Source organism: Solanum pennellii, chromosome 8 (genome assembly GCF_001406875.1).
Source record: "Solanum pennellii chromosome 8, SPENNV200".
Classification (NCBI taxonomy): domain Eukaryota; kingdom Viridiplantae; phylum Streptophyta; class Magnoliopsida; order Solanales; family Solanaceae; genus Solanum; species Solanum pennellii.
Genome location: NC_028644.1, coordinates 6,776,617 through 6,788,830, shown reverse-complemented (window position 1 = coordinate 6,788,830; position 12,214 = coordinate 6,776,617). Strand labels below are relative to the sequence as shown.

Sequence of the window (12,214 nt, the reverse complement as noted above, 5' to 3'; positions counted from 1 at the left end):
ACCTCAATACAAAAAAAAAAGAAGAAGAAAGAAATAAAAGGGAAAATTATATAATATTCTTAAACAATGTAAAATAGAATAAAAAAGCACTTAATTAATAGTTTTAAAAAATTTCTTTTACTGTCAATACTTTTGACCCTTTATCAAAAAAAAAAAAAAACAATGTCAGGCAAGAAAATAAATCGATCTAAGAGAATTTGCACATCAAAAAGTTGCATTAAAACTATTGAAGTATACTTTAAAATAACATAAATAATAAAAATTGTACTTTCATTAAATTTGACATTTAGAATTTGATAAATATCCAACAAAACAAAAAAGTGCTCATTTTTGACACTTAAAAGAATCAAAATTGATTAAGTAATACTCTAAGGGACTATTTTGAACCAACTACCAAAATATAAGGGACAATCTTTGTCATTTTCTTTCTTCTTCTTTATGGGAACTTCCAATCCACAAACCTAGTAGAATCAACATAGTGTTTTTCATCTTAAATCTTATATATATATAGGTTTTCTTGGATATTTATTTGTAGTCAAAAGATGTCAGGAGGTGGAGGAGATGAAGGAACAAGTTTAGAATTTACACCAACATGGATTGTTGCCTTAGTATGCACTGTCATAGTTGCTATATCTCTTCTTGTTGAAAGAATTATTCACTATGGTGGCAAGGTGAATTATAAAAATTTTCTTGATTTTTGTTATATGTTGGTTTTTATAGTAATTTACTATTAGTACTTTCTGATATGTGTCATGTATATTTTCTTAAATCATCCAAGTTTAATAAATAAGACTATCATAAATTGACTAGATTTACGCTGATCGATAGCTAGTTTCAATAGTTTCTTGCAGAAAAACAAAGCATTCTTGAATTTTGTCTTTGGCTTTTTTGTATTTAAATTTTATTATCAAGTCACTTTGAAGAAAATTTGAATCAAGAAATGAAAAGTGACTTTTTGAGATAAAAAACTAGTAGTTAAGTAATCATCTGAGAAATCAACTCCCTATGTTGCTCAGACTCATAAAAAATGTTGCAGCACCTGTTTTTGGATGATTCAGAACATGCGCTCATTGACATGTTTGAAGAGTCCGACCAACATAGCTGATATGTAACATGTTTCTTTTCTTGGTCAACCAATTCTCCTTAGACAAAGAGTTATTATTATTTGTTGTTGAGTATAACATTTCTAAAGTTCTGCTAAAAGAGCAATCTTTGATGATATGAGTTACAATTGTGATTTTTATGACAGTATTTGCTCAAGAAAAACCAAAAGCCACTCTATGAAGCCTTACAAAAGATCAAAGAAGGTAAAAATTCCAACTTCTGTTTGTGTAATTCTGTTTTTACTTTAAAGATGTCTGATTAGTCCCTATTCTGAAAAACATGATGAATTATGCAGAGTTGATGTTGTTGGGATTCATATCACTGTTATTGACAGTGTTACAAGCGAGAATTCTTAAAATATGCATCCCAAAACACTTGACTAATCACTGGCTCCCTTGTAAAAAAGATGATGTGAATGACTCTGTCCACTTCCAAACTAATTTCTTCTCTTTGATTCCGGGAGGAAGGCGCCTTCTTTCTGGATCTGCTAATTCTGGTTATTGTGAGGCTAAGGTATGTCTAAATTAAAGGCAGCTCGGTGGACTAAGCTCCTGTAGTTTACATGTTAGAAGAAAATTGGATTGTTTTGTGTGAAAGGAATGGGCCACATTGGGATATATTGCATGTGCCATTTAGTTTTACGTTGTATTTCTGCAAGAGGATGTTCTGATCACATAACGACAACTCTTACCATTGTGCCAAGACTCTCTTCAACTACACTATTTGCTTTTCTCTCCATCACCCGAATTGTGAAAATAGCTAACAAAAGGGGAATATAATTGCCAATCAAGATTCATAAACACAGTTTAAGTTCATATGCTGATGAACTTGTGATGTTTTTTTAATTTATAATATGCCCTTGTTGATGTGTCATTTCTATATACTTTCTCTTGTTGGAACTTAACAGGACAAGGCGCCATTGCTATCTCTCACAGCATTGCATCATCTCCATACATTTATCTTTGTGCTGGCTGTTTCACATGTTACTTTCTCAGCTCTTACAATTCTATTTGGAGGTATAAAGGTAAGGTTTTCAGTCATCTTGCTTTAGGTTTCTGAATTCATCATACGGATTAGTTACATCCTCCCTCAGCCCCCTTCGTCTTTCACTTATACACAATGACCTTGGGTTATCTGCACAGATACGTCAATGGAAATCTTGGGAGGATTCTATCAAGAAAGAGGAATATAATCCTGAAGAAGGTATATTGCCTAATGACTGCTCTGTCTCATTAGTATACTTCCCTTTGAACTAAATTGGACATAAAAAGTTTGCATAAGTACAGAGTACTCACAAGTCAAGATTTTAGGTTCTGTGATTGACAGTAAGTTAAGTTGACCTACAACAAGAAGAAATTCTTCGTATCAAGCACGATATATTATGATCTGAAAAATGTAGTAGAACTGATAGTGTATTCATCAGAATTTAACACTTTTCAACATAGAGTGATCTACCTTGTTGTCATCCTAATGAGGATATATTGTATCTGCAGTACTTCGATCAAAAGTTACTCATGTTCATGATCATGACTTTATCAAGGGCCGGTTTCTAGGATTTGGTAAAAGATCAACTTTATTAGGTTGGCTGGTAAGCGCAGAGAATCTTGCATCTTAATCATCCCTTAAAGCATATTTTCATTTCTATATACATGTGTTGATGTGTATGTATGTGCCTGTATATATATCCAACGGATTAAGTTACACAAATAATGTGAGAAGTATTTACATCGTTAGTGTATATAAGTTGAATCCATTAGTATATTACCTCTTTGGAACATGATCAAATGTGTATTTCTGCAAGTTTCTTATTACACATTTTGCTTCTATGCATCGTCAATATGTTAGGCGCGTCTAATATTTTTCTATTTTGCTCGTGATTCTCAGCATTCCTTCGTCAAGCAATTCTTTGGATCTGTCACAAAATTAGACTATACAACCTTGAGGCTTGGCTTCATTATGGTACATTTACATTAATATACTGGTTTAATCTTTTTATTTCTCCATGAAGCTCAGCTTGTGCTGATTTTTCCTCCTTAGACTCATTGCAAGAAGAATCCAAAGTTCGATTTTCACAAGTATATGACACGCGTGCTTGAAGCTGATTTCAAGAAAGTTGTTGGGATTAGGTGAGTTACACAATGTTTACCAAGTGAACAAAATGGAAAGAAAACAATGAAGCATTGAAATATTATCAGTATAACATGATGATATCCCTAACAAGAAAAATTCCTCATTTCTCCTCTTAGAGGTTTTCGTGTGTTTACCTCAACGACCAACATCATTTTCTTGATGTAACTTATCGACAGGTTCAACATTTCTATCCAAACAAGTAACTAATTCTCTATATATATAACTTCTTCACTTGAAAAAAAGACGGTACTTGATGCTTATAAATTATTTTTTAGTCGGAGTCAAACGTGCTCTTAGTTCCTTTTGATTTTCAACTTGCTGAACATTTACTATTGTTTATGCAGCTGGTATCTTTGGGTATTTGTGGTCTTGTTCCTATTGCTTAATGTTCATGGTGAGCTATATCATTTACTGTTTCATCCCCTTTTCATGATTTAGCATAACTTCATTTGGTTTTGAGCCTAGTTTAAGAGCTCATGTTTTAATTATCACCCCCTCTGTCATTTTCTCCTTCTATATGTTTTGAAGGGGAGCCTTGAAGCAACGTTTAAGCTGTCTCCGTGTGACCTGTAAGTCACAGGATAGAGACATAGGTTGTCTTGTATCACACCCTTGAAGTGTGGCCCTTGAACTCTGCTAACTTGGGATGCTTTGTGCACCAGGCTGCCCTTAGGTTCCTGTTTTTTGTTTCTCACTCATTTTCTATTTGTAGGCTGGCACACATACTTTTGGATAGCATTTGTTCCCTTTGGTGTAAGTAATAAGTACTATTAAGTAGTAATCGTTGTCATTACACCTTTGAGCTATCGAAAATCCTGAAAAATGGTTATATTATTGTGATTATGCAGCTTTTGCTAGCTGTGGGGACTAAACTAGAGCATGTAATAACTCAACTTGCTGGAGAGGTTGCTGCAAAGCACATCGCGGTAGAAGGAGATTTAGTTGTGAAGCCATCAGATGATCATTTCTGGTTTCATAGACCGCGACTAGTCCTTTTCCTCATTCATATCATCCTTTTCCAGAACTCCTTTGAGATTGCATTTTTCTTCTGGATTTGGGTAATCTTAAAAAACATAGATGTAACAATTGGTATTAAGCTTTTCGATTCATATTTCATTCCATTAGTAATTGACATTATCGCGTTTTGTTCACTGAAAGGCTCAATATCGTTTCAACTCCTGCATCATGGGACAAGTTGGTTATATCATCCCTCGACTTGTCATAGGGTAAGTTTCCCCCTTCTTTCTCCTCTAGACAAGGAAAATGCTTACTTGCATATGGTATTTACACCAAACCGAACTATGTAACCATGTGGATCACAAACACGTCTTGTGTCCACTTGCTGCTCAATTATCGTATCTATATAAGTCCAATATGTCTTACCATTAACGCGTCCACGCCAAATTATGCTATAGTTGAAAAGAGGTTTAGATTTCACATATATGTGAACTCTAAACATGCTATTACATAATCTAATTGAGTTCTTTTGCAGGGTGTTTGTTCAATTCCTTTGCAGTTATAGTACTCTACCACTATATGCAATTGTCACACAGGTGCATCTTTCTTCTACCAACAAATTACTTGCCATTTTGGTTTTATAGATTGTTTTACTTATGACTTTCTTTCATTTGATGCATGATGAATGCAGATGGGAAGTTCATTCAAGAAAGAAATATTCGACGAGCATATACAAGAAGGGCTACTTGTTTGGGCTAACAAGGCTAGAAGGAGAGCTGTCAATGGCTCAAACCAAGTGGAACATAAAGAGTCCACTTCTCCTATGTCTGTGCAGCTAGCACAAGTAGGAACACAAGAATCTGCTATGGAAGAGGGCAATGGGGGAGAAATTAGTCACGCGAACGACCAACTCAACTCCAAAGTAAATTAAGCCAACAACCAACATTCCTCACATCTCTCAAAGCTGTTATGACTGTAAAGGAACTTGTAAAAAGTGATTAATGCAGTACATATAGTAGCCTCAGGAAGAAAAGAATGGTTTGAAATTTGTTTGGAGTAAACTCTGTATTAATATATGTTTCAATGTTTTCCCCCTCTTTTTTAATTCAGTACTATGATATGACTATGGACCAATGTTGTCACAACTTACTGATATATTTCGAGTCCAGCTCACTGAACTTAACGCCCTGAATTAAGAATGTATTTACTGTAACATTGAACAACAACATAGAGAGATTAAACCAGAAAACCAACTGTGTATTGTGTGTGCATACTGTCTCAGACAAAATCTTCACAAAAATCAAAAGGCCAAAGTCAAACACAATTTTAAACCTTTAAACTCCTATTTCCAGACCAATCTGAAATTGGATAATAAATTAATAAAACCAAATTTAGTTTCAGCATCGACGACATCTGAATCCCACATCTAGGTTCAGCCTCCGCCAATAATAGCAAGGGGAGAGGGGAGGAGGGAAACCGGCGTCTATGCACCTCCAAGTTCAAGAAAAGTGATTGTATTTTTAAACATTACATAGATTTGTTGAAGGAAGAAAAAAACAACATTTGATCTATAGTATAAAAGAAAATCCATCATAAATTAGTCCCCCTTCTACAGCAACACCCTCAGAATCCCATCGACAAATCTAGGAATCCAGCAGCAAAATATGTGAAAGTACAAAAGTAAAGGAATTCATCATTCTTCAGCGGCACTCGCGGCACTTAGGTCCACATTGAGGTCAAGAACCTGAACAAGATAAACAATTGAGTCAACTCAGATAGTTCCTTCAAAGCTCAATATAGTTATTACAAATAATGCCACCTTTTAAATGAAATCTAGCGACTGAAAAGTAGAATAAGCTACAAGTCTTCTTTTCTTTGGCCTCCATTACCACCCAACTTCCCCCACCCCCCACCCCCCCTCCTTTACTCCTGGCAGCAGGAAAAAAGTGGCGGAGGAAACAGTGATTGCCTAGGAAAAGTACCTTTTGATGCAATAACGGTACATCTAGAAAAGTACCGTAGATTCAAATGCTAGTAACTATGCTTCATATTATCTGTGTGGGCACCGGTACAAGCAACATATATCTACACCTTTACCACACGAATTGGAGAAAGACGCAAGAAGACAAACAAAACTATAGAAGCTATGACAAATTAATAAGCATCAAATATACCTTTGTGAACTAACCAAAGAAAGCACACGTAGATCATTATTGAAAAAAAGAAAAAGAAAGAAATCGACATTTTAGTGTGACTTAACTAATTAATTTATGTTGTCAAGCCCTTTATTAGCGGGATTTAATGCCAATGTTCTGCTGAACTTTCCTTACTCAACTAATTCAATTTTGGTCTCTATTCTTGATTAGAAGAGTATAGAAGCAGAGACTAGAGGTTTTTTTTTTTTTTTTTGATAACCACAAAGGTAAAGGAGTTCTCTGGACAGGAGTCAGGACGATATGTCCCTTTTCTGAATTTTCATAATTAGTGTTCACTTCATGAAAATAGACTTCTATTCTTCATCCCATATACTCCTTCCACTAATGTTATCCTTCTCAGAGTAAAAGAAATCAATTAGTGATATCTCAAAGCTCTTTGAGAGAAATATACAGCAAAACACAGAGAACTACAATGTATACATCAGAAAAAATGGTTAACCGAAGTTATATTTTGCAAATAACATTTAAATGATAGCAAGACATGCTTCTGAGATAGCACATTGCGAAAAGAAAGTTCAGGCACTACACGGCAAAATGTCTAAGTCACTTTTCAGAAATTGAATATTTTGGAAATTCGAAGTTTTCAAAGTGTGTTGGCAAAAGAGAAGCTATCTGCAATGACAATTAGATCTGTCCTAGTATTCTCTAAAGTACGTAATGGAAAGACCAAAGTCAGGTAAATACTAACTCAATACCTTTCCAGTTATTTTTGTGTACAAATTGAGCACATCATCTACAGTCGACTCAAAGTGAGTTGTGGCATCATAGCTCTGTTCAAAATACAGAATACAATAAATTTATGTTACGTTATCTTTCAGAAGTATGATTTTCAAAGTAAAATTTAAGAGAGACTCACAGTTGAAACAAAACAATTGTCCAAGGTGCACTCATTGACAGGTTCAGATCGGTCATAGGTTTCATAGACGATCTCATCCACTGGCCCTAGAAGACTGACGCCTGGCTTCAGTTCATTCTCTGGGTTATCAGTTTCTGCCTCTGTTGAGACAAATGCAATGAATTTCCCCTTTGGAGCAACATTATGAGTGTAAGAACAGCAAAACAGGTACCTGAAGAACCAAATGTTGGCATAAGGTATGTAAGAAAACTTTAGTTCTTAATTGTATGACTTTTTTAAAAGAACAAATCTGAATTCAGTGCTAGTGCTGGATCAAGCATTTTAAGGAAAACGCCCAGTCTTCAGTGCCATAACAACACCCACCAGCCCACAAACAGAAGCAGAAAATAGTGTAAAGAGTTACAAGAAAAAGTCTCCATGGCCTTTTTCTGCCTACAAGCGAATCTTGATGATAGGTACATATTGAAAAGTGTGTATAATACAACAAAAATACACAGTATAATCCACAGGTGGAGTGTACAATAACATGAACAAACCAGAAAGACATGAGAGGAAGGGGAAATATTTGAAAATGCGAGACTCTGCAAAAATTAACTAATTAAATGAAATATGAAAATGCAGTCCACATTCATTTCTTAGGAGGCAAAGGAGGTCTGTATATCTTAGCAAATTGTGGAGCTAACAATCTTTTCTAATGAATGTAACCACATTGAACCAGGCTTTCACATGAAATATTTTTCAGTACCCAAGAAAGAATCAAGTTGACTAATATGCCTGTTTAGTAAATGAATGAGCATGTAATGAAGTAGACTTTATTTGCGAGTGATTTGTTATACTTCCAGCTCAGCCGGGAGAATATAAGTAAAGTTTTTCTAAGATACTATAATACTTACATATCTGATTTGCGACCCAACTGCTTCTGAGGTAGGATAATCTGCACAGAGTGAGATTCGCTGGTATTTGGAATTGGGTGGCTCATAATTGCGATAGCTCTTGCAACTTTGCCAACCTTCCTCACCTTCAAATATCATGTTTTGCTTTTAGTAACTCATCAAGCCACTTATAAAAAGATCAGGTATCCTCATAACAAGTAGTTTGACTACTTCCACTCATAAACAAGTGAAATATAGATTACTAGGAAACAGGTATATCATGTATCCATGATCTACCCTTACTTATACTCAAAGATCATGCCGGGTATTATAGATCCAGAAGCCTATTCAAATTATTGGCAACAGAGCAGTTATCTCAACAGGTAGAAAAACATTTACCTTGGAGGGCAAGTAGGAAGGATCACATACAACTTTCTTGCACTTTGCAGTTTCCCCTTCCGAAGTAACACCACAGACCTTTCCTTCTGCATCAAACTCTACCTGGGATTTGAAGATGGCATCTTCAGAGGACTCAAAATTACATAAATATTTCCTTTTGCAAAAAGGTACAGAGCGGAAATACTACCTTGCATTCAGGTTTATTCAACATGTAGGTCCCACCATAGACAGCACTCAATCGAGCAAATGCCTAAATTAGCAAACAGATGTTAACAGCGATACTTATATTAAATGAAACAGAACTTGGAAAGTACAAAACATCGGCATAAGGGTAAACGACAAAATGACTCAAGGCTAATACCTGGGGGAGCTCTCCTAATCCATACAAAGGATAAATATATGGTGATCCTCCTTGGAAACGAGCAAGAGACTCAGCATATAGCTGTCATATTATAGATAACAAAAACTTCACACATCCACACAAACCTTAAGCAAGATAAGCGGGAAATTCAAAAGCAAACTACTGTATTTCACCTTCATTCTCTTCACAGTATCCAGTGCTGGTTCATCTAGGTAGCGATCATCCCTATGCAGTGCCAATGCATGACCAATGAAGTCAACAGTGTTGTCATCAAGACCATATTTTCTGTAAAAATTACCACATAACCATTAGCAAGAATATAGACTTTGTATGAATTAATAATGAACTACCAAAAGAAAAAAAAATTATCTACTAATCCCGACAATCATGTAAAGTAATCACAAATCAACAGTTACCAAATCACAAATTCGCACTTCATAATATAACCTTCTTCCCTGAAAAGCTTAACAGTAGGGATCATCCTCATTGTCTTAAACTGTTAATGGAGACAGATAAAGCTGAAAAGTTTATATTTACATAGTCAGTAGAAACATTACACTTCACCAGTTTGTGATCCTTCAAGAAAATTGATTCTTTTTGCTATAAAGAGGGATAAAGCAGTAAAACACAAGTTTCTATTTTCTAATACAAAAATTATTTGAGGCAAGCATAGTGTTAAGCAAAGAAGAAAGATTAACTTGGCAGTATAGAAATGTGACGACAACAAGCAACATTTCTAGCGTCTCTCAATAAATTACTGACGTGTTCTTTTCAAGATGCTCTATGATATAGGCACACAAGGAAACTAGACCGGGACTATCTTACATGAAAATGTTTTCAAATTAGTCTATGTAAAACTGAACATTATAAAAAAGAAAAAAGAAAAAGCAAGAGATCAAGAGTGTACGCAATAAGCTCTCTTGTGGTAACTTTTGTTAGATCCATCCCTTCATGCGTTTTAGGATCACTTTCTTTATAATCTTGAACATAAATAAAAAACTTTCGAGCACGCCGCTTCTCAAAAATGCCCATCAGAGGAGATTTAAGAGCCTCCATGTCAGTAGCTGGCACCTTGTGCACCTATTATCAGGTATAACAATATTTCAGGTTAGAAAAAAGCTATACAAAAAGCAATTTAACACTCCAAACGACGTAATTGTACCAAACATGTAAAGACCACATACATGAAAAACAACCATACCTTTCCTTTGTTATACACAAAGCTTCCATCAACAGCTTTAAAGTATAAATATTTTGTGACATCGGTATGAATTAGCACCCGCACAAGAGCACCATTTGCCATAATAAACTGTTCCCAAAAAGAAAAGATTTAGAAGAACACAAACAATGGAAGGTTTTGTTTCTGTGAACAGATATACAAAGAAAAAAGGGAAAAACCTTAGGAATCATGTCAACATTGTAATCTCTACTAGAACCCAGTTCAGCTGGAGGTTTATCACTTCCTTTAAACCTCTTCCAAAGCTGAAACATATTAACTCTATCAGACAAATAGGAGAAACAAATAGCACAAATGAATCATGCCCAAGATTTAAGGAAATTACCTGGAGAAGATTGAGGGAAGTTGATTCTCCTCCATAGTAGTCATTTCTGTCCATGTGCAGAACCTATTTCACACGAAATAAGCATAAAACAATCACCAGACAACTAAAATAATATAAAAAAAGAATGTAAACCATGTTTCAAATGATATCTGTTTCCTTTCTACCCCCAAAATATTATTTCCCTTTATGTTTCTTTCTCTAAAACTGAACCGATACATAAACGCAAAGCATTAAAACCCTAATGACCCAATTTAGTTATACGTCATAGGTTTTACGACGGAAAGCTAGTGCACATAATCACATCAAATAAGTATACCTCCAAGTTACGCTCGCCTGATAACTCAACTTTAGTGCTCATGAACATGAACTAGATAGGCCAACATATCTTTTAGAGTGATGGTGTTATCAAATGTACTCAAATAAATCACTGATAAATGAAGACAACTAATATACCTTAACAATGAAGATCCATCATTTAAAAAACGGTCAAATCAAATGTATATCAATCAAACTTTGCACCAAAATTCTATCATATCATCCCCATATAAAGTTGATTACTCTCTTGCATTACGCTTTTGTAGATAAATAAACTCAAAATATTAAATCCCAAATGAACCAATTTAGTAAATACACCATAGGTTCTACGACGAAAAGCTCATGCACATACATCCAAATAAGTATATCTCCAAGTTACACTCGCCTGATAACTCAAATTTAGTAATGAACTAATTAAACCAAAGTAGATTTTTTAGAAGGATGGTGTTACCCAATGTACGCAAAGAAATCACCGGCAAATGAAGATCGATCATTGAAAAAAAGAGAGGGTCAAATTAGATATATATCAATCAAATTTTGCATCAAAATTCTATCGTACCAATTCCCATGTAAAGTTGATTACTCTCTTGCATTTGGTTTTATAGATTAATAAACTCAAAGGATTAAATCCCATAATGACCCAATTCAGTTAAATACACAATCTGTTCTAAAACGAAAAAAAAAACCTTGCACATAATCACACCCAAATAAGTATATACCTCCAGGTTACACTTCCCTGATAACTCAAATTTAGTAACTCATCAACTAGTTATGCCAAGGTAGCTTTTTTACAATAATGGTGTCATCAAATGTACTCAAAACAAATGAAGATCGATCATTCCAAAAGAAAAGGTCAAATCAATCAAATTTCGCATCAAAAAATTTTCAGCGTTATCAGATCAGATCCAATTATAAGAAGAAAACAAAATGAAATAAGATCGAACAAAAACAAATAGCGATCTGGTGAAAAATTGAATACCTTAAGACCATCAACAGATAGAAGACCGCTAAGGATGCATTCCTTGAGACCTGTACCAAGCACAATCACATCATATTCTTCATCCATTGTTGGATCAACTCAGAGAAATTGAAAAAAAAAGAGAGGGTAGAATTGGATGATTAGGGTTCTGTATTGGTCAAGCTAAATATCAGAGAAGTGGGTAAGAGCTTTGTATATTATATTCAAAAAGTCTAATAAAGAAAAAGAATGCATGATGATAGATCAAGGAAAATGATTCTCTATTTCTCAATTTTTTAATTGTTTTTTAATTTTATTTTACTTTATAATTTTATATAATATGGTGAAACTTTTTTGGCATATAAAATTATTTAGGTTAATTTTTTTTTTAATTTTTCATGTATATTCTTATCCGTTGTTTTTCTTCTAACCTCTCGCGTGTGTTATCTATTGATGAGTTCTTGCTTGCTTCTTTAATTTATTC

General features: G+C 34.5%; 2 protein-coding genes across 2 annotated transcripts; one reads left to right on the top strand and one right to left on the bottom strand.

The window, feature by feature from the left end:
- The first annotated feature begins 392 nt into the window (after positions 1–392).
- Positions 393–5,317, top strand: LOC107028437 (MLO-like protein 1). Its single transcript, XM_015229507.2, has 14 exons — positions 393–671; positions 1,250–1,307; positions 1,400–1,617; positions 2,012–2,128; positions 2,247–2,307; positions 2,598–2,692; positions 2,989–3,063; positions 3,142–3,230; positions 3,579–3,628; positions 3,947–3,987; positions 4,083–4,292; positions 4,393–4,460; positions 4,727–4,787; positions 4,883–5,317. Exons 1-14 carry the CDS (start codon positions 543–545, stop codon positions 5,120–5,122), a joined length of 1,512 nt encoding a protein of 503 aa, XP_015084993.1. The 5' UTR covers positions 393–542; the 3' UTR covers positions 5,123–5,317.
- Positions 5,318–5,515: 198 nt separating this feature from the next.
- On the bottom strand, positions 5,516–11,967 carry LOC107028438 (guanosine nucleotide diphosphate dissociation inhibitor 2). Its single transcript, XM_015229508.2, has 13 exons — positions 11,752–11,967; positions 10,458–10,520; positions 10,294–10,377; positions 10,097–10,204; positions 9,803–9,975; positions 9,069–9,180; positions 8,896–8,976; positions 8,722–8,784; positions 8,535–8,636; positions 8,157–8,281; positions 7,264–7,474; positions 7,103–7,177; positions 5,516–5,935 (listed from the first exon to the last, which is right to left on the bottom strand). The coding sequence occupies exons 1-13, from the start codon at positions 11,836–11,838 to the stop codon at positions 5,885–5,887; spliced, it is 1,335 nt and encodes a 444-aa protein (XP_015084994.1). The 5' UTR covers positions 11,839–11,967; the 3' UTR covers positions 5,516–5,884.
- Positions 11,968–12,214: the final 247 nt, after the last annotated feature.

Coding starts and splice junctions, on each gene's coding strand:
- LOC107028437 (XM_015229507.2), top strand. CDS start 543: ATGTCAGGAGGTGGAGGAGATGAAGGAACAAGTTTAGAATTTACACCA. Junction 3,231..3,578: donor AAGAAAGTTGTTGGGATTAG/GTGAGTTACACA, acceptor TTGTTTATGCAG/CTGGTATCTTTGGGTATTTG. Junction 4,788..4,882: donor TATATGCAATTGTCACACAG/GTGCATCTTTCT, acceptor TGATGAATGCAG/ATGGGAAGTTCATTCAAGAA.
- LOC107028438 (XM_015229508.2), bottom strand. CDS start 11,838: ATGGATGAAGAATATGATGTGATTGTGCTTGGTACAGGTCTCAAGGAA. Junction 10,205..10,293: donor ATGTTGACATGATTCCTAAG/GTTTTTCCCTTT, acceptor TTTTGGGAACAG/TTTATTATGGCAAATGGTGC. Junction 9,181..9,802: donor ACCACAAGAGAGCTTATTGC/GTACACTCTTGA, acceptor TAATTTTTACAG/AAAATATGGTCTTGATGACA.